Raw genomic sequence first — 22,379 nt, forward strand, 5'->3', positions numbered from 1 at the left:
GGACGCTTTTTTCCTGTGCTGGATGCAAAGGACCATGCTAAATATATCAAACCTGCCTGATTTTTGCGGTGGATGTTAGCCTGGATGAGAAGCTAACATTTATTCATAGAATGCTTTTTTTCTGAGGGAACCCTTGCGATGCTAACTTCTGGGTCGGCTTCGAAACATACATCACCTTACCTCCTCTCATATCTAACTGCAGTCGTTAAATGACTCATGGCTTTGGTAAGCTTTCTGAACATGTACTATATGTAGGAGTGAGATGCCAGTGTTGCTGCTCTCTTTCTTCAATCACCGCTCTGAATGTGGAATGAGACAACTAGCTTATGTATAAGCTTCCTGATTAATAAAACATGAGGCCTCATCATTCATGTAAAAGGAACCCTAATCTCCTCATCAGGCCCCCTGAGCCTGAACGAGAGGCCTAAGCGGAGGCCTATCAGTAATGAGGGTTGCAGGTGTTTGGGGTGGGGGGGTTCAGTGGTTGTCTGACAGTTAAGGAGTCCAGGGAGGAAGCCTTTGATGTTAGAGCAGCATGTCAGATTAGTAGCTCAGCACCAGAGAGACTCCTGCTGTCACCTCCATCATTTCTCTCACTGTGCAACATAAAAGAGGCGTGGCTGTGGGCATGTACCATCGGAGGGGCAATGGTTGGTTCCTGTTTGAAAAATATCACTGGTCACCGGCTTGAGCTTCAACCTCAGGATCCATGTGTCTGTGGTCCTCTCCAGAAGGAAGGAGTCATCACATACAGAGCATCAACTAGTTCCTGAACAGTGTCCTTCACATGCTGATATCAAGAGAGGGAGTCACACAGTCACAAGATGGAGGAATAGAAAGCAGTATTCAATGTTTACTTCAGATTAGCTCCACGTCAGAAATGAGCATGCTTGATGTCTATCTCCATAGAGGCTGAATCATCATGTTAGTCACATAGCTATCATCTGCCTCAAGCAGTCCTGATGCTCTTTAGGTAATCAGACATCCTGTCATGTTCACAGCTACAGTTGGGATACCTTTGTTATCAAGTTACTCTGATGCTGGAAGAGTACATTCAGTATTTTTCCAACAGATCCCCAGCCCCTGTAATCAAAATGTCCTTGGGTAAGATACTTTGCTCCTGTAGGCATGACACATATAGAAGCCTGTTTAACTACCTTTATTAAACAGATTAGTAGAGTACTCAATTCTGATTGGTCAATTTGGAGGTGGTTCATTTTTGCCAACCGGCCGTTGCTAAGGAGAACAGACCGTTGCTATGGATGATCAAGGGACGATGTGCAGTCATATCATTGGATGTGGAAAACTAATGATTTTTTGTCCACAGCTGATGTTACATTTACAGGACGTTTATGACTGCACATAGTCCCTTGATCCTCCATAGCAACGGTCGGTTCTCCTTAGCAACGGTCTGTTCTCCTTAGCAGCGGAATGTCCAAATTGACCAATCAGAATCAAGTATTCAACTAAGCCGTGTAATAAGTGGGTATATCTTGTTTATTATGGTGTAAAAGTAACACACTAATTTGGCGTTATCGCACTTTACTTCTTTATCAGCAGACAGTGGTGTCATTCTAAGTAGTGTTTGAAGGAAGTCTCTCTTGATGAAAGTAATACATTTCGGGATTAGCCTGCCAACATTTGAATGCCGCATGAGTTGCACCTTTGGGCTAAATCAGTCTGGCTGCCTTTACAGTTCTGCATCATCTCCAACATCGCAGTGATGTAACCTGTGCTGAACAAGGTGGCTGCTTATCGCCGGCTACAAGTGAAACTTCAAAGAGATTTTAATCCACAGCAGCACATTGTTTCCTTCTCGGTCTGCCGTCTCTAGCTGTAACAGCAAAGCATCGTCAACCAGGCGGAAAGTTTGGCGAATCGTGTATTCAAGTTAAATCAGTGCTCGGTACTCTGTGGGCTTAATACTGCGTGGAAATGAGCGGCATGGGAATCTGATTTGGATGCATAAAATGAGTCTTAACACAAATATAAAAATGATTTTTATGCTCTTCTTTCTGTATCTATCTACCACTGCCTACGTTTGCTGCATACAAATTGAAAGGGGTCACCGACAACAGGATGTGTTTCCTATCCAGCCGCCTGCACAAAAGCGCAAACTAATAACCAGTGATTTTTCTGCTCTTCTTTCTGTATCCATATCAAAGCATCAAGATAGACGAAGAAGTGGTTGAGTGTGGTCTTTAGTACGGCTGATCTACTGTGACATTACCCAGCTGGGTGCTGTGATAATGCACATTCGGGACCTGTCACTCCCCCCTGTCCTCCCCTTTACTAGATGGTTCTTTAAGTGCAGGATCAAAGCTGCAGTAGAGGTGCCTGGGCTATGAAAGGGTTAGAGCTGAGCAGAAATGGAGGGGTGTGGGAGGGGAGGACAGGCGGGTTTTCACTGCTGCATTGAGCCCTTCTTGCCTAAAATATTGCACAGGAAACGTCAGCTTTAGGTGAAATCCTCTATGGCGTCTAACCCGGGGGGAGATCTCTGTAAATGTACGTTTTAAGACGGTATTTTATATATAACTGGACAATCCTGCAAGTGTTGTGTCAGGGCTATACGTACACCAACACTGTTACGCAACCATAACAACCACGACAATGTGACAAGCACTGGATTGGAAAAGTGAGAGCATGAACACAACAATATCCGCCGTTGGCAAGAGAACTTGAAGTTCCTTTTTCCTGCAGTCTCTCTGTGGCCCTCGTGTCTAAAGATAGCCGGCCCTGTCAAATGCTCTGATGTTCAAACAGACCGTAGCATTGCACAGTAACACAGGAGCTCAATATGGGTGCTAATGTAATGCTGCAGCATATGAAGCCAGGACTCTTGTCTCGAAGATGTACTGCAAATGCAACTCACGTCAGACTGTGATCCAGGGAAAACATCACTTTTTTCTAACCAGTAGGCCTACAGTATGAAGTTAACTGCTGGCAAACATCAAGGGCCTGACAGTTAACATGTGTTATTAAAGCCTTCACATCGATCCACACTTCAATACATTTCAAACAGTTGGTCTAAAGTGGTCTAAAGCCTGCCCTTGGACTCCCACTGGAAATGTGCATCCCCCTCTCTCACATATATATAAAACACGATTCACCGCCGTAGTGGCATTTCACTTTCTGGCCGCTGTACATCACCGAGTGTATTGAGAGGGATCGGTAAGTGGAGCAGACAAACAGCATGTCAGCTCACGGTGGGAGAGCCAAGTGCTGCCTTCTGCCATTTGGATCACCATGGAAACAACCAAATACACAACCGGCCACTCTCATCAGCTCCACACACTGCAGTCCATGTGTGAGGGCAACTGGTTCATGCCATGCAGAAAATAGATCCTTTAGTTTGGGCGTGCTGATTTTTATTGCACTAAAGGAAGAAATTGCAGGAAAGCAACCATATGCATTTAAGGTTGTGGGCTTGATTATATGCAGAGGTGACATGATTATATATCACTGCCAGTCAGAAAAGAGGTCTGCAAAGGACCCAAATCAGAAAATCAGAACATCATTGCATGCTATAGAGATAGAATGGATATGGATGTAACTGGTATGACACCAGTTGGACACCATCTTCTAATCTAGGTTGCATGTACAATATTGACATTTGTATCCAGCCATTTGGCATACAAGGCCTTCCACTCAGTCAGTAGTCTAAGCATAGTAAATGACGCACGTTTACACCACTGCCTGCGTTTGATGCATACACATTGAAAGGGATCACCGACAACAGGATGTGTTTCGTAATCAGCCACCTGCACAAAAGCGCAAACTAATAACCAGCAGATGACAGATGTCCAGCAACATCCAACCCCTCCTCTTTTTTTCTCACACCTCTCACCTGCTCTGTGCGCTTCTCCCAGGCGAACCTCGGTGCTCGGGTCACTTTGAGATCTGCCCCGCTGCAGCACACGCTGCTCATCCAGCCCGTCCGACGATGCCATGGTTGGAAAAAGAAAATAAATATACCGGAGAGGAAGGCGGGATCCCCGTTATCCAAGGTCACCGGCATCAAGTGGTCTAATGATGCCGGACTGCAGCTCCTGCTCCCCGATCAGCAGCAGCAGCATCAGCGCTGGGAAACCCATTACGCGCTCAGCATCATGCCACCTTCAAGTGCAGCTCGGAAGTCCCCAATGCTGCACATTTAAACTTCATTTGACGTCTATTTGTATTTATTTAGTTGTTGAAATTGCTGCGTAGCTCCAGGAGTCATGACGCTTGTGTAAAACAAACCAACTATAGACTATTCTTTACTTTTATATAGACTATTGTGCACAATTTCTTTTATATTCTTTTTTATTTTATTTGCACTAATTAATTGTGTTGCACTGTTCGAAGAGCCTGTGACCTACGATGTTCATGTCATGACTACACTAGTCTGTAGCTATGCAAACATGACAATAAAAGCCTTGAATCCTTCAATGTCGTATTGACACACCTTATAAAAGTAATTGCAATTACACAGTGATGCTGCTTTGTTAACAAGCATCGAGTTATAGGTGTGATAGATTATCCTATAATATGAGTTTAATATAGTTAAAGCATCACCCAACAATGTATTACAGCCTCATTATAGACATATGGATTGTTTTTTTAATATTCTGCTGTTGGCCATGTCTTTGTGTATAAGCAAAGCACATTTGCTCCTTTTTATGGATAATTACTTCACATGTTGATGGCTCCTATGTGTACCAAATTTATAAATCCAATATGTCCTACATTCCTTGAAGGCAGCATTGGATTCTGGATCGTTTGTGATTGGCAGAAAATTGGGTCTTTCTTAATTACATGTTCCCACTGAACTGCATCTTATATGAATTGAAAGAAGCATGAGGCCTGGAGTAAGACATGAAAGACATGTGTGAAGAGGATTGTCTTCCACAAAGCCCTGTATATGTACCACAGCAGGGGCTCCCAACCTTTTTCCCCAAGAGTCCCCCCAAATGACTCCTGTTGGAAGTTGCGCCTCCCCCTCCCACACACACACAAGGGGGGGGGTAATTCAAGTTTAAAAGTCTCAAACGCTACAACTGCTGTCACAAACTGGATGAATGTGAAGTATGTTGTTAAAGGAGGATGAAAGCGTAATCAAGGAGCACTATTGGAGCGACTTTGATGGTTATTGGACTCAGGATTAATTCATTTGGATTCCCGCTGTATGAAGAAATTAAAGGACGGCGCGGAAGTGGAAACAATTCACAAAGGGATTAAACTGTTTAAAACACATGCTCAAAGTAAGCCGGATTTTGTTTATGTGGATTCAAAAGTCGTAAATAATCTACAAAATGGAGGAGACCGATCTGATCGGAGCAACTGACAAATAATCCAACTGAAACCGGCATGGACAATGACTGTTTTAAAAATGCGCTTATCCAGACAAGCCTGGTTTGGACACTTTACGGGCAGAAGACACATTTCTATTAACATTTCTATTGTCTTTTTATGCCTTTAATAGCTACTAGCTTGAATTGTTATTCAAATTAATTAATCAATTATTTTTTATTGTAATGTACAAGGCTTTTAGTGACAATCATGTATTGTGTTACAATTATATGTAAAAAAAAAGAAAGAATTTGAATATGATATTTGGCCTGAAATCATCTGAGGCCCCCCAGGTTGGGAACCACTGATATACAGGACTCTGAGACATATGAGTGGATAACAGCCAAATACAAATAGGCTACAGAATGAATACAGTCATAAGGTGAATATAATCATATATTAAAGATAATTGTATCTCTATCATTACGAAAAACACTGCTGTTATCGGCTTCTGTAGTCTATTTTTTCTCTACCAACTCCTCAGGTAAATATTTGTCTCTTTGGCTGCTTAATACTCCACTTTATTCACCTGCTATTCTCTATGTGTGTCTCCTGTTTGGTGCTGAACCTTGTCCTCTTCTTTATGTTAATGTTGAGCCTTTTATGGAACCATTATGAGTCTGAAGATAGGCCAGGTAAATAGGTTATTACATACATCAACAGGTATTAATATGTAATTGAATGTTTTTGAGCATGGTGCAGCATTGTATATACCTCAGAAAACACATGCAGTCCTGCCAGTTATTTCACGCTATAGATTTTGTTAGGGAATAATTCTCCTTTACTTTACTTAAGATATCTAACCTTTTTGCCCTTTGACGTTTATGATCAACCCTGACGTCTGTTATCTGTCTGAAGGAATGGGAGGCCTCAGTTTATGCTGATATTCCCAGTTTATGACCGGTCAACTCTCGGTCACAGATGGTTTATGATTGTGAGAACATTGGCTTCGAGGCCATTAAGGGTCAGACATTTGATTCAGTGCCCCCAGATGTTTAGGCTATCTCCAGTGTTCCCAGATGTTTACATTATCTCCCCCAATATGTTGATTACTCTCTGTAAACCATTTAAAAGGTCTAGCAGGAGAGAGGCGCGGCAGAATTGATGTGGCAACTCTACCCGTGCAGTCAGAACCTCTGGCTGCTGTGACTTGTGATGTGAATCCTCCGGCCGAGACATGTAATAAACCATCAGTGTTTGACATCAAAGCTCCAACTCTCCTCGTGTCTCTGAGTCCTGACTCTCCATTGCTACAGAAGTTTCCCTTACAGATTTGTTATTTGGGCACCACTGGCGATAAAGTGTCTTTCCTCAATGAAACAACTTTGACACTCCCCCCTTTCAGTGTTGTTTCTTGTATCACTAACCTCCATGATGGTATTAAGGTTGAGGATAGTTTAGGCCTCACAGAGATAGCTGGTTGGGTATATGGATAAGGATAGGCTCATGTTAAGGTAGAGGGGCACAGATTTAGACTCAAGAGAAGTAAGTCAAATTCATTTCTGCATTCATCGTGTTATGCGGTTGACAGTTAAAGGTGGGGGAGGTAATTTTGGAGAAACCAGCTCAAGTGCGCTAGAATTTGAAAATACACAGCCGGAAAAAATCTGCTACTTCCTTACAGAGCCCTTCCTCCAACACACACAAACGCGCACATGACCAATGAGGGCACGAGATGAGGCCATCCAGTTATTTTAGCCATTTTTCAGGTTTCAGGCTCGAAAATGACATTCCCAGAGCAAATGACCATATCTTCCCTTCTAAAAGTATTAAATTAATAATCTTTGTTCTCAAAGTAATGTTAACCTGTTGTTAAGGACCTTACAGACACTTGGACTCAAACGCACGACTCAAAAGAAAGTTTGTTCAAAAATAGTCTTTACTTTGTAAAAGTATAAAGTTCAAACAAAACATCACTCCTAAGAGGCAAAACATAGCAAAGCAAATTACAAACTAAATAAACTTGACTATGGTCACAAAATACAATAATCTCTGGGCGAGACAAGCTGGCTCTCTAAATGGCACAAGGCACAAGACGAACTGGCACAGGACAAAGGGAGACAGGACTATTTATACATGAGGTAAGGGGGAACAGGTGGAAACAATCAGGGGCGGGGCAGACACTGACGATGGCAGGAAAACACACAAAGGGAGGAAGTAAAGGGACCTGAAATGAGACCAGAGGTAAGTACAAAATAAAACAGGAAGTGCAATGACAGGACTAGACAGGTGAACAAAAAGACTTGACTAAACATAAATCTAACCTGGGCTATGAACTAAACGTGAAACAATAACATGAACCTGATTAACATGACATGAACAATTTAGCAGACATGACGGGATGTTACAGTACCCCCCCCCTCTAGGGACGGCTCCTGACGTCCCAGGAACTTCTGGGTGATCCCGATCAAAATCTTTAATCATGGCCGGATCAACAATGAAACTCGCTGGGATCCATGTTCTCTCTTCTAGACCGTACCCATCCCAGTCCACAAGGAACTGTCTTCCTCGCCCTCGCTTACGAACTGCCAGCAGTCTCTTTACAGCGCAGACGGGCCTCCTTCTACCATCTGGGGGGGTGGAGGGGGTTTAGAGGCGGGTACCAATGAGCTCTCCCTGACCGGCTTGATCTTGCCGACATGAAACGTTGGATGGACCTTTAATGACCTGGGTAGACGTAACTGCACAGACACCGGGTTTATGATCTTCGATATCGGGAATGGACCAACAAACCTTGGCGCTAGCTTTCTCGACATGACGTGGAGGGGTAAGTTCTTGGTAGCTAACCAAACTCTTTGTCCAGGCCGATACGGTGGAGCAGGTCTCCGGCGTCGATCCACCACCTCCTTCATCCGGCTGGCACTGCGCAAGAGAGCCCGACGAGCACCGGCCCAGATCCGGCGGAACCGACGGACCATAGCGTGAGCTGATGGGACCGTGACCTCGGCCTCATTGGCAGGGAACAGAGGTGGTTGGTAGCCGTGCACACACTGAAACGGTGTGAGTCCTGTTGCGGAAGTGGGCAGCGTGTTGTGGGCGTACTCCACCCACATCAGGTGCTTGCTCCAGGATGCCTGGTTCTGGGAGACCAGGCAGCGCAAACAGGTCTCTAGCTCCTGGTTAATGCGCTCTGACTGGCCATTCGACTGGGGGTGATATCCTGAGGAAAGACTCACGGTGGCTCCAAGGAGATGGCAGAACTCCTTCCAGAAACGGGAAATGAACTGTGGGCCCCGGTCTGACACAATGTCCCTGGGAAAACCATGAATGCGAAAGACATGACGTAACATGACCTCTGCCGTTTCCTTGGCAGAGGGAAGCTTGGATAGTGCAATAAAATGTGCCATTTTACTAAATCTGTTACCTTCTGATATCGGTAGTCCGGTGACAAAGTCCATCGAGATGTGGGACCATGGCCGATGCGGAACAGGAAGTGGCTGCAGCAACCCCATCTGTGCTTCAGTGGAGGTCTTGTTCCTGGCACAGACAGTGCAGGCCGCAACATATTCTGCCACCTGCTTCCTCATAGCCTGCCACCAGAAACGTTGCTTGATCATGAAGGTTGTGCGTTTCACTCCAGGATGACAGGTGAGCATAGACGTGTGAGCCCAGTGTATTACCTGTGATCGAACGGAAACAGGGACAAACAACCTATTTCGTGGGCAACCCCTAGGTGCCGGGGTCTCACCATTTGCCTGCTTCACCACCGATTCTATTGGCCATGAAACTGCTCCAACCACACGGTTAGGTGGAAGGATGCTCTCGGGCTCTTTGGCAACAGGTTCAGGATCGTACAAACGTGACAATACATCAGGTTTAACATTCTGTGTGCCTGGTCTGTATGACAATACAAAATGAAACCGATTAAAAAACAATGACCATCTAGCCTGGCGTGAGTTCAGTCTTTTGGAGTTCTTAATGTATTCCAGGTTTTTATGGTCAGTCCAAACTAGAAATGGTTGCTCAGCCCCCTCCAACCAATGACGCCATTCCTCCAAAGCTGTTTTAACTGCTAAAAGCTCCTTATTCCCCACATCATAGTTCCTTTCTGCAGTTGTCAACTTACGTGAAAGGAACGCACATGGGTGTAGCTTGTTGTCCTGGACAGATCTTTGGGACAGCACCGCCCCAATGCCATCGTTGGAGGCATCCACCTCCACGATAAATTGTCTCCGTGGGTCGGCCACTGTGAGGATTGGGGCAGTCGTGAACAGTTTCTTGAGCTTCTGGAAAGCTTCATCCGCCTGTATATTCCACTTGAACATGACATGGGGAGAGGTTAAAGCATGTAAAGGTGCTGCAATGCCACTAAAGTTTCTTATAAACCTCCTGTAGAAGTTTGCAAAGCCTAAAATTGTTGCACCTTTTTCCTGTTGGTGGGAGATGGCCAATTGGCCACTGCACTGACCTTCTCTGGATCCATCTGGATTTGATTGGCCGAGATGATGTACCCCAGGAAGGAGATGGTCTTGACGTGAAACTCACACTTTTCAGCCTTGCAGTAGAGTTGATTCTCCATCAGGCTTTGCAGTACCTGGCGGACATGATGGGTGTGGGTCTCCTCATCGGGTGAGAAGATCAAGATGTCATCGAGATAAACGAATACAAACTTGTTGAGATAATCCCTCAGCACATCGTTGACAAATGACTGAAAAACTGCCGGAGCATTGCATAATCCAAATGGCATGACTAGGTACTGGTAGTGACCACTGGGAGTGTTAAAACCGGTCTTCCACTCACCCCCCTCTCGAGATGAGTCAATATAGGACTTCATAGCCTCCCTTTCCGGTGCAGAGAGAGAGTAAAGTCTCCTTTTATGGATATGAGAACCAGCCAACAGGTTAATGGGACAGTCATAAGGTCGGTGGGGAGGTAGGGACATGGCCCTAGTTTTGTTAAATGCTTCCTTTAAGTCCTGGTAACACAAGGGCACTTTAGTCAGGTCGGGATAATCCGAAATGGAGTCAGGCTTATGAGTGTGTTTGTCTTGTTCCTTTTCAGGTTCTGTGGAGAACCTAGGAAGGTCTGAACAGGTCAGCCTACAGCCTGGGCCCCATTCCTTAACCCTCCCTGATCGCCAGTCAATGATCGGATTATGTTTGATCAGCCATGAATAACCCAAAATCAAGGGGTGTAGTGCAGAGTCAAATAACTGGAATTTCATTTCCTCTGTGTGTATTGTCAATGGTTATTTGTACAGGTTCAGATACATGGGTTATTTTAAATAATAACTTGCCATCTAAGGCACTGGCAGTAACAGGGGAAGTCAACGGAACAGTCTTGATGCATAGTCTCTTTGCCAAACTCCAGTCCATCAGACTTTCGTCGGCACCTGAATCGACTAATGTCCCCACAGTAATGTCTTGGTCACGCACTTGAATATGTACCATGGTCAATGAACGTGGAGGGAAATCAGTTGCAGAGAATTGGCTCACCAGCTGCATGGGTTCCTCCGGTGCAGCCGAGGGCACTGGTTCCTTGGGCGAGGCTGAGGAAGGTGGACTGGAGCTCCATGGGTGTCGAAAGGCAGGTGAGTACCCCATGTGGCTTGGAGGTCGTGCACTGGTTCTGATTCTCTCCTTCTGCCTTTCATGAAGCCTGTTATCAATGCGAATTGACATGGCAATGATGGAATCAAGATCTGTGGGTAGTTCATGGGGTGCCAACTGGTCCTTTATAGAGTCTTGTAGACCATTCATGAAGGCATCAATTAAAGCAGGGGTGTTCCACCCACTGTCTGCTGCTAGAGTACGAAAATCTATTGCATAGTCTGTCACTCTCTGTTGTCCCTGTTTGATCTGCATAATGACTCGTGAGGCTTCTCTGGAAGGTGATGAGTGATCAAACACACAGCTTAGGGTCTGGGTAAACATGTTCAGTGACTGACATATGGGCGAGTTTCTTGACCACTCGGCTGTAGCCCAAGCAGCGGCTCTACCAGACATGTGGGACAACATAAAAGCTACCTTAGCTTGGTCCGAAACAAAGGCAGCAGGGTTATGAGCAAAATGTAGTTCACACTGTACCAGAAAGGATCGACAGTTACCAGAGTCCCCGGAAAACCTCTCCGGAGGAGCCAGGCAAAGCGTCGATCCAGGTGGGGTGGTGTGATCCGAAGCAACAGACCGTGGACCTGGCATTGCTGGAGTGGGTGCAGAGGAACCGTCTTTGAGGGGTGAGAGAACTTGCTGCATTTGAAGTGCCAGGTGATTTACTTGGTTGGTTACAGCTGATTGGAATTCATCCTGACGATCCGTGAGACCAATCATTCCTTGGTTGATGGAAGACAGCTGTTCAGCATGGAGGGTTAGCTTAGCATCCTGCGCTAACACATCGGCCTTGAAGGAACCGGAGTCGGCTGAGTCCATTTTTTGGCCAGTTCATTCTGTTAAGGACCTTACAGACACTTGGACTCAAACGCACGACTCAAAAGAAAGTTTGTTCAAAAATAGTCTTTACTTTGTAAAAGTATAAAGTTCAAACAAAACATCACTCCTAAGAGGCAAAACATAGCAAAGCAAATTACAAATTAAATAAACTTGACTATGGTCACAAAATACAATAATCTCTGGGCGAGACAAGCTGGCTCTCTAAATGGCACAAGACGAACTGGCACAGGACGAACTGGCACAGGACAAAGGGAGACAGGACTATTTATACATGAGGTAAGGGGGAACAGGTGGAAACAATCAGGGGCGGGGCAGACACTGACGATGGCAGGAAAACACACAAAGGGAGGAAGTAAAGGGACCTGAAGGGCAGCGTCACTGTTGTTGCTGTCCGGATATGCCGTGCTCTGACCCGGTAGTGCCGAGCGGCCATTTTAGTTCAAATATTGTTCATTCACTCTGCCTCGAGTTGAGACGTTCATCCACTCATTCATGTAAGATTGTTTCCACTATTTTTTGGTGTGTCTTTACTCTATGTAATTGAATATATGTGTATTGGTCATGACATGCATGTATGTAGTACTTTGTACTTTGTACTTAGTACATTGCTCTGTTTCAGGGTGTCGTCATCCTTGTCATTAAAATACCGAAACTGACATTGAGGAGTGTGTTTCTTCACTGATAGTGAAAACTAACCTTGGATGATGGGTTAGTAGACTAAAAGCTTTAAGAATCCAAAGTACAACATATAATAAGTACCTTGTATCAAGATTGATGCAAAACAAGTGATATTTGACCTTTTTAGACAGATTTAGCAGAAAAAACCTTCTGGGAACATTCGGGTGGATTTTCCATATCTCTGGCCCCCCTTGCTCGATTTTGACATACATCTCTTCCTGACCATTAGAGCCACTATAATCGAAGGGAAATCGTCCTGCACACTCTCATGTTAAAGAAAAAAGGTTGCGTCTTTGCGCATGCAAGCTTGCAGCAGAGGGTAGAAATATCCCTGCTCTGATATCTGGAAACGGAAAAGCAGTTTTATTGCTTATGGATTATCAGAACATTTCAAAGGGGAAACAGTCACATTAGATATTAACCAACCTGATCTCACCAGAATGCGTGACTCCACCACGACTCCTTAACACCGCATTGCGTGGTGGAGTCACGCATTCTGCTACATTTACGTGTCTGCACCACGCAAACAACCCAATGTAAAGTGAATGAGGCTCTTTTGTCGTGGTGCACACACGCATTTCTATAACATCCCGCAGTGAGCTTTTATTCTATAAAACGTTTTTAAAATCTACGTTATAGCTTGTAGGGTAACACTTTACAATAAGGTACACAAAATGTGCTTAGTTACTGAGGAACTACTAGATAGTTAATGGTTAGTTAATGAGTAGTTCCTCAGTGACTGCGATTGAGGAACTAATGGTTAGTTACTGGTAAACAGACTGGGGGGTACTGTATTAATGAATCATTCGTTAATGGTTAGTTAATGAGTAGTTCCTCAGTGAACTTATGGTTAGTTACTGGTAAACAGACTGGGGCGGTACTGTATTAACGAATCATTCGTTAATGGTTACTTAATGAGGAGTTCCTGGGAGACTTTGATTGAAGCAATGGTCCGCTGCAGCAGGGCACATTTAAACCTGCCATCTTCGGCTGGCTTGGGTCCCACCCTGGATCAACTGGTGGAGGTGGATCCGATTTACCTTACCATTACTTAGGCCGTTTGGGTACGGTAAACTCAAGGAACGCAAACAAAAACAGTAGTTACCCATTACCTAATGATTACCTTACCGTTACTAAAACAGTAGTTACCCATTAAGTAATGCTTACCTTACCATTCGTTAAGCATTGTGTGTCCCCTCAAGTAAAGTAATGCATCAAAAACAGTAGTTACCCATTACCTAATGATAAACAAACAAACAAACAAACCCTGTGCACTCAAGTTTACATTTTTATTTAAACAACAATCCAAAGGACACTAATAATGAAAACGAGGTTGCTTTCAGAACTTGCGAAAGTGGCGTATGTCATGCAGCAATCTGCCTAAGGGACCATCTTTGTGTTCATTTGCCAGCCAATGTGTCCACTCGATCAAAGCAAGATGACTCTTCAGAGTCTTCACTGTGCGGTTTCCTCGCAGTCTCCAGACCTGTGACTTGTACGTTGACCAAGCCCGCTCAATGTTTTGGGTGTGGGCTCCTGTGTCTGGGTTCACAAATGACCGGCTGTGGTTCACAGAGAAATGGACAAAGCCACTTTCTGCGATTGCAGTGGTGTATGCCCTCCACATGTCCGTTATCACCGTGGTCCCTTGGCGAACGTATTTTGTGACCAGAGGAATTAAGTGGCGCCGTGATCTTTGTTTCACCAGCCTCAGGATAGGTCTTCTCCTTTTTCCTCTGATGCCCAGCATTCCAAAGACCCATTTTCTCCTCCTCCACGTAGGACCGAATCTTCCCCTACCATACTGTAATAAAGCAGTGAAAAAGGACAACAGTTATATAAAAATAAACATCAGGCATTTCAATTGATAAACAAAGTGAAATGTGTTTATTTGCTTTCTTTTACAATTTAAAAATATTCACTTCCTTTCTCAAAAAAGAAGAGAAAAAAATTAAAATGTCGTGGTACAAACAGAAAAGGCTGTTTAATTTTATTAAGTTAAAGTTTGCTTATTTTGCTGCAAGAAACATGAAAATGTAAGATATATATTGGAATTAGATGATATATAAATAGATTATGCACTTTTAAAATGTTAGTAATACAAAGTAAGAATAAGGATTTATTTCCTTAATGATCTGATTGGATGAGATCATTCTTAGCTTCTAAATTCTTTTTTTCTGTTATTTGACTGTGTATACACTGTGGAGCTGGCTCTCTCTAATGTATACTTTATCTCGCCAGTCACAAGGGTGTGAAATGACACAATTATAAAATTACATTACTTTGCTCATTCATTTGTTAATCTCTGACCTTTAAAGATATGTTGTTATTTCACCTTGAAAAACAAAGGTTTTAGTTTTAGTGAGGCCAAAGGCTAAGGCTCTGTAGTTTATACACACCTTCCTTTTGTGGTAGAAGTTGCTTTCGTCCAGCATGACAAATTCGTTTGGTCCTCCAAGTCTCTGCTTTCCCCTCCTTTCTCTCCTCTTGATTGCACTCTTGCAGACCTTCCTCAACTTCAGGCTAATTTTTGACAGCGTGCGACTGCTTCCTGCCACGTCATCCTGCAGCATGTCAATTTGCCTTAGCTGCAGTCCCTGGGAAAATCTGTTAAAGATCAATATAGAATTACTAAATATGAACAAAAGCATATGAAGAAGAACGCATTCAGCACCAGTGGCTAATGTATAATTAATTATATAATTCACATTAGACATTTGTTATTACTCAAGATGAAACAGAATATTTTAATGTTGCTAATTCATTATATCTATCAAGTTTCCCTGTATCAGAGCATCTACACATGTATTGTTAAGCTATTAGAATAATCACACATTGTAACATTCTGAACCCATTTTTTTGTTGAGGAACATTTTGAATGCAGGAATTTTACTCTATAATGCAGAGGGAAATAAATCTCGAGTGTTCTCCTCAGAGTCCGGCGCACTTCCTGAATTGCCAAATAACTAGCGCTTAGTCCGCTAGCTCAATGCTAACATTTAATGGATAACGTCATTGACGCGCTAACTGAAATTAGCATTTAGATATCGGTAATGTTAAACAACAGTCAACATGCTTAAAATAAACGTAATACTTACAGGCATTCATTTGCTGTGCTTTGAGGAAATGACTGATATTATTGATGAATTCATATTACCTGTAAATGTATTTCATCCAGCTGAACAAGGACAATTTGCTCCTCTGAAACAGGGACAGTGACCTCACTGACTTCTTCGTCGTTTTCCCTCGGTGTTTTTTACGTCGGCACTTCCTACAAAAGACAAATCGTAAATTCCTAGTCCTTTTTTCCTGATAAAGAACTTATCTTTGTAACATTACATATCAGTAAACAGAGGAAGTCATCGTTAAAACCCGTGCTAAAAATGTACGACTTAGCCTACCACTGCAGTCCGTCGACGTTTGAGTGTTTCTCCAGTTTCATCCTCTTTTTGCAGAGTTTGCATTTCATTTTTCCTTGAAGCAATTCCTTTTTCATTAGCCATTCAATTAATTTTTTCTTTTTTTTAAAAGTCTGTCTTCCGTCAAAAAAACCTGACTACTGCGGCGTTACTACTACGTTACTGCGCCCCGGCCCGTCCACAAACCCTGACACCCAGCGTAGTTCAAGGTGAACTCCGCTGAGCGCACTAGCGCCCTAGCACCCTGATCCTCATTTCTTGGTAACACGATTCAAACCAATAGTTTTGATGTTTTGAATCAGGTATTTCATCTTCCTTGTTCAATTGACAAAGCACAGCTTCTTTATATTCACTGATATACAATTAAAATATTAAAACCGTAATAAAGTGTTAATGCGCTGAAAATCGAGATCCGGCTGGAGCACTATGCAAGACACGCCCCTTCATAGCATTCAAGTGCTACGATTCGCCATGAGCCTGTCACGTGCATCTCGGCTAGTGATAAAACCATAGACTGTATGGATAAAACTCAACGTCTCCATTTTATATGTAAAGGCTATCTATGCTCTAGTCTAGTCTACACGCTAGAACTGAAAATGGACTCGAGGAGAAGCAAGCGAAAGAGGATGGGGCCCCCGAAGCGTTTAGTGTCAGAATGTAAGTATGAATTGAAATATATTTTTGTCATTTGAGAAATCAGTAACACTGCATTGCGAAATCATCTCAATTGACACATGTTATTACACTTTGTGTTCTGTGCTATCTGATTTGAGGTTGCTAGCTAAACCACGAGGACCCACGTGTTACATAATAATAATAATAATAATAATAATAATAATAAATTACATTTATAAAGCCCCTTGCTGGAGCTCAAAGCGCTTACATGACATTTAAATGTTTTGTAAAGTTCCTTATACAGCTTTAGACTTGTTTTTATCTCATAAATTCCTTAAGTGACACACCCTGAAAAGTCTGGTGGGTCATGTGCCGGGCTAAGACATGTGACAGAACTAGGTACATTTCAGAGGCTTGTTTTTGGTTGCTAAAGGTACAAATCAAGCCATTTAAGAATTAAAATGCTTACATAACATGTACTTTGTTACATTGAACCTGTTAACATTTCTTGATCAAATTGATATGACACAAATTAGATAAATATCGCTGTGACACTGATGTCACATCGGGACATTAACCTTAAACTTTCACAGTAAATCTGGAGTAACACATATGTCACAATTAGAAATATGAGTATGACCTGCTCAGTTAATTTAGGTGATCCAATTATATTTAGTTAATATATTCTTTATTCTTCAATTCAAAGAATGTTAAAACAAATTTAAATCAAAAAATCCCCCTCATTAATTAAGTTATAAATAAGAGTTACTTTACCATTAAAGTTCAATGTCACATTGTCAGAAATGTGGTCTATTTAGTCTAAATTATGTTCCCCTTAATTTCCCCAAAAGTAGAAATGGGTCTGGGTTGTTATGGGTTAAATTAGTTAAATTGTCAAATAAACTCTGAAATATCTCAATTACGAAGGTTTAGCGTTTTATCTTAACTCTTAAAGGAATGGTCCACTCATTAGATAATTAATCAAAACTTCAGTATTTAGTGAAACGTTATGTTTAAACCATACCCTGAAGAAATCAGCGATATTCCCCGGTAAATAATGATTTTATAGCTCTTTTTTATCAAGACCTGTATATTCCGTCTGGCCGCCGCCATGTTTGCCATTTTCAGTAGTCACGTGATGGTCGTGACGTCATCCATGCGTTCACTTTGTCAACACACGGAAATATGGTGGAGTATTTCAGTTCGGACTCGTCAGCAGAGGAACGTGTTTTGACCAATGTGAAGAGATTGGATGGGGGAATTCAGCCATACATATCAGTATGACAATACGACACCCTCTGTCCTAAGACCCTCACATCGTACAAGGAAAAACTTCCGAAGAAAACCCACAGTTTAAAGGGAACATGGGAGAAACCTCAGGGAGAGCAGCAGAGGAGGGATCCCTCTCCCAGGACGGACAGACGTGCAATAGATGCCGTGTGTAAATTGAAAAGATAATACATTTGCAACATAGGTAGTCCAAATGTTTGTAAATGCATGTGTGTATAATGGGAAGATGATATAAGATACTATATGTATGCATGTAGTACCACCTTTGCTAGCGATTCCCTCTCTAGTTTAGCATACTCAGCATCGTTGTCCCTGGCCATAGAATCACGATTTTATGGGGCCGGAAAAAACTGGGGTAAAATACACACTAGCCGGTACTACGCTATATGGAAAGGCCACCAAAAACTGTCCTGGCCTGGACGTAAAACGGGGCTAGCCGCTGCAATGGAAATGCGCTATAACATACCTTATTCTTACTCCGAGCACTACTTCTGCTCCTCCGTCACTTCACACTTGCAGAGGGCGATTTCTCAACTGGCCGAACTGGTGTCCTGGTCGGTGATGACACCAGAAAGACCGATGGTACTGCATCTCCATTGAGTAATGGTTGTTCTTTAAATCCCATGTTATGTTTGATCATACTCTCAGAGTAGTCGTCCGGAAATGTGAAATGTTCGCTGCATACATGAGCCTGTAAATCTCTCGGTTCGGGCCGGCCACATTTCGCTAGCCACTGCCTCCGAATGTACTTCTTATGCTTACCTTTTGGCAACAGATGGAACCGAGCATTCCGTGGATTGTTCCTATCCGAATTATGGCAATATTTCGCGATACAGTGAGGCATATTTGAATAGAGAAACTACAGTAAATAACATGGAGATCAACGTGTCTTCGAAAACCAAACGCATGGATTACGTCACGTCCGGGAAATGGCGGCGCCCACAGTGTTGATGTTATTTCGGTATATAATCAGTTTAAAATCACTGATAATGTCATCGGATTAAAAAAAAAAAGAGAGAGACTGGCAGAGACTGGTCTGTTTTATCGGATGATAATTTTTAAAAAATGAGTGTCATGAGCATACCATTCCTTTAAATAAGTAAATGACATTAGGGCGCTAGAAACGAGAGTATTTTTATTTTAACACAGCATTGGGCGATATGTAATGAAAATATAATTAAACAGTACATTCATACATTCATTCAAGAGTGGCTTTTCAGATATCCAATTTTGAAATAGTTCCAATGAAGTTATAATATAGCTGAAAAAACCCCAAACATACTTCCATATAGTAATGCTATCTACATCAACAACTCTTTCTGTGCTCCATAATCTTACAGCGGCTAAAGACTTGGCTGATCAGTCTGAGGAAGAGCCATGCAGCTCCCACACTGTGGCAAAGGAAATGGGTAAGTGTTTGCTTTCAAATGTTAAGCATACTTTAGGATCCACTCAGTCTCAGATGGTGTACTAATAAGTAGTTGCTTAGCAGATAGCAGTAAAAAAAACAATATGTAAACGTATAGTGGATTAAAGATGTCACATGCACAAAGTGAAGCCCCTTGTTATCTCCTGTGTTGAGGAGATTCTTCCACTGTGCTTTGCCATACCTTTGTTGGTAGTAGATGTCAGGGTGGGCAGATAGTGGTTTGGACGACATCCATGTTTTTTTGGTCTAATTTGGCATTTTGGACCTTTACACAATTTCAAATATTCCCTATCGCTATATGTACCATTTATTCAACACTATTTCTAATTTATGAACTTTCTGTCTCCCCTCTTAAAGCTGTAGTGCACTGCAGTGATGGGTCTGACTCGGATGCATTCACAGGACAGCAGTCTACTGTGAAAGCATCAACTAAAGGTTAGGTTGTGTTGTGAAATTGCATTACATTTACATTTTATCTACGGTTACTGTTTTTTGATTGTGTTATTTTTATAAAATATATTATATATATATAATATCGCACAATACACTACAACAAGAAAATATTACATAACGAAAATGTAAACGCTTGTGCAAATGTACTAGAGCCCATTTTACTTCTGTGTGGTTGAGTGCATATTAAAAGTTGAAGTTATTTTTTGCAATTACTTGTGAAGCCCTTGTCAGAATCAATGATCTTACAGTTGCCTTGAAGTGAATATAGTAATATTTTGTAATGTATTATCATAGGTTTTGCAGTGTTTAAATGCAGTTGCAAGTCCCAATATAGAATTCAACAGTCTCTATTAAATGTGATCAATGACATGTCTGCAACTTCACGACAATACAGGCAGTCCTAGATCTCTAATTTTGACATTTTATTGTACATTTCTTGAAAACGCTAAGCAAAGGCATGGAACCACAATCTGCCTATACATACTATTTGTGTAATAACTACAGAAAAGATAATGTTTTTTTTGCCGTTTTTGTCATTACAGATGTTTCTGCAGCTCCCACAGCCATAGCAGCTCTGAAGCACAGAAAACTTGAAAACAATGCCATAAAAATAAGGATAGATGCTTTAAAGGACAAAGTATTATATCTTGAAAGCGAAAGGGACTATCTGAGGATACAGCTGGCTGAGGGTAAGCAAATCAATAATGATTAAATAATTAAATAATCCCCCTTTTCAAAAAGGGGGATCAGAGGGTGTGTGCCAATTACAGAGGCATCACACTACTCAGCCTCCCCGGGAAAGTTTACTCCAAGGTACTCGAAAGGAGGGTCAGGCCGATTGTCGAACCTCAGATTGAGGAGGAACAATGCGGATTCCGTCCTGGTCGTGGAACGACGGATCAGCTTTTTACTCTCGCAAGGATCCTGGAGGGGGCCTGGGAGTACGCTTATCCGGTCTACATGTGTTTTGTAGACTTGGAGAAGGCGTATGACCGGGTTCCCAGGGAGTTACTGTGGGAGGTGCTGCGGGAGTATGGGGTGAGGGGGTCTCTACTCAGGGCCATCCAATCTCTGTACTCCCAAAGCGAGAGCTGTGTCCGGGTCCTCGGCAGTAAGTCGGACCCATTTCCGGTGAGGGTTGGCCTCCGCCAGGGCTGCGCTTTGTCACCAATCCTGTTTGTAATATACATGGATCGGATTTCGAGGCGTAGTCGTGGGGGGGGGGGTCTGCAGTTCGGTGGACTAAGGATTGCACCACTGCTTTTTGCAGATGATGTGGTTCTGATGGCTTCATCGGTCTGCGACCTTCAGCACTCACTGGATCGGTTCGCAACCGAGTGTGAAGCGGCTGGGATGAGGATCAGCACCTCCAAATCTGAGGCCATGGTTCTCAGCAGGAAACCGATGGACTGTCCACTCCAAGTAGGGAATGAGTCCTTACCCCAAGTGAAGGAGTTCAAGTATCTCGGGGTCTTGTTCTCGAGTGAGGGATCAATGGAGCGTGAGATGGGCCGGAGAATCGGAGCAGCGGGAGCGGTATTGCAGTCGCTTTACCGCACCGTTGTGACGAAAAGGGAGCTGAGCCGGAAGGCAAAGCTCTCTGTCTACCGGGCCATTTTCGTTCCTACCCTCACCTATGGTCATGAAGGATGGGTCATGACCGAAAGAACGAGATCGCGGATACAAGCGGCCGAGATGGGTTTCCTCCGCCGGGTGGCTGGTGTCTCCCTTAGAGATAAGGTGAGAAGTTCGGTCATCAGGGAGGGACTCGGAGTTGAGCCGCTCCTCCTTCGTGTCGAAAGAAGCCAGTTGAGGTGGTTCGGGCACCTAGTTAGGATGCCACCTGGGCGCCTCCCTAGGGAGGTGTTCCAGGCACGTCCAGCTGGGAAGAGACCAAGGGGTAGACCTAGGACCAGGTGGAGGGATTATATCTCTTCGCTGGCCTGGGAGCGCCTTGGGATCCCCCAGTCAGAGCTGGTTGATGTCGCCAGGGAAAAGAAGTTTGGGGCTCTCTGCTGGAACTGCTACCCCCGCGACCCGACCACGGATAAGCGGGAGAAGATGGATGGATGGAATTACTTATTGGCATCCGATAGCTTTTGAGAAAGAAAAAAAAAAACAGGCACATACACCAAGCCCTACAACATTCCTCATCACAGTCCATGAGGCCATACATGCTTGCAGATGACTAGTTGCATCAGCAATTCAGTCATTTCACTGCAAACATATCATGACAAGCATATAGGACGGACAGCACCAAATGGTGGGGTGGAGCTTGACAGCTCCAGCTCACTTCTCTCACTTATCAACCGACAGTAGAGGGTTGGATTGAGAGGGAAAGAACAGTCACTTGTTAAAATATGTTGAGTCCGTTTGTTCGGGGGAAACTTGGAACAGGCATATCACATTCGCCACAAATTGTTTCACTTACCTAACATTTCAGGTCACGATATGTTTCACTATTTCGAATGTAGTGAAAAACACTATGAATTTTCACCGATCTGCGTGAAACTCTGAACACACAATATAAGGTTTAAAGATTATTGTAAATGTTCTGACCCTTAGTGGTAACAATAGTTATCTTCTAATCCTCTTGTTTGTTTCAGCTTTGGCCCTTCTAAAAATGGCATCAGTTAAGGCGCCAGTTATTTCTGAAGGTGACCAAATAGGGGCAGGCAACTCCTTTTCATCCTCCACCTCCTCCTCCAATTCCTCCTCCTCCTCCTCCTCCTCCTCCTCCTCCTCCTCCTCCTCCTCCTCCTCCTCCTCCTC

General features: G+C 43.3%; 2 protein-coding genes across 2 annotated transcripts in view; both read right to left on the reverse strand.

Moving 5' to 3' along the window:
* Positions 1-4,082, reverse strand: part of phactr3b (phosphatase and actin regulator 3b) — an 86,164-nt gene extending 82,082 nt beyond the window's left edge. Inside the window, exon 1 of the mRNA XM_034090159.1 lies at positions 3,851-4,082. Within this exon, the coding sequence (XP_033946050.1) occupies positions 3,851-3,953 (103 nt within the window). The 5' untranslated portion in view covers positions 3,954-4,082. The remainder of the gene's footprint in view (positions 1-3,850) is intronic.
* A 9,594-nt stretch (positions 4,083-13,676) lies between these two features.
* LOC139434242 (uncharacterized) lies at positions 13,677-15,855 on the reverse strand. Its single transcript, XM_071203994.1, has 4 exons — positions 15,803-15,855; positions 15,559-15,672; positions 14,801-15,008; positions 13,677-14,205 (listed from the first exon to the last, which is right to left on the reverse strand). The coding sequence occupies exons 1-4, from the start codon at positions 15,841-15,843 to the stop codon at positions 13,741-13,743; spliced, it is 828 nt and encodes a 275-aa protein (XP_071060095.1). The 5' UTR covers positions 15,844-15,855; the 3' UTR covers positions 13,677-13,740.
* Positions 15,856-22,379: the final 6,524 nt, after the last annotated feature.

The sequence above is a fragment of the Pseudochaenichthys georgianus genome, chromosome 8 (genome assembly GCF_902827115.2).
Source record: "Pseudochaenichthys georgianus chromosome 8, fPseGeo1.2, whole genome shotgun sequence".
Lineage (NCBI taxonomy): Eukaryota > Metazoa > Chordata > Actinopteri > Perciformes > Channichthyidae > Pseudochaenichthys > Pseudochaenichthys georgianus.

Excerpts from the sequence above, each read along its gene's own strand:
- LOC139434242 (XM_071203994.1), bottom strand. The coding sequence starts at position 15,843 with ATGAAACTGGAGAAACACTCAAACGTCGACGGACTGCAGTG. Across the intron at positions 15,673-15,802 it reads AACGTCGACGGACTGCAGTG|GAAGTGCCGACGTAAAAAAC; the intron begins GTAGGCTAAGTC and ends TGTCTTTTGTAG. Across the intron at positions 15,009-15,558 it reads TGGATGAAATACATTTACAG|ATTTTCCCAGGGACTGCAGC; the intron begins GTAATATGAATT and ends GATCTTTAACAG.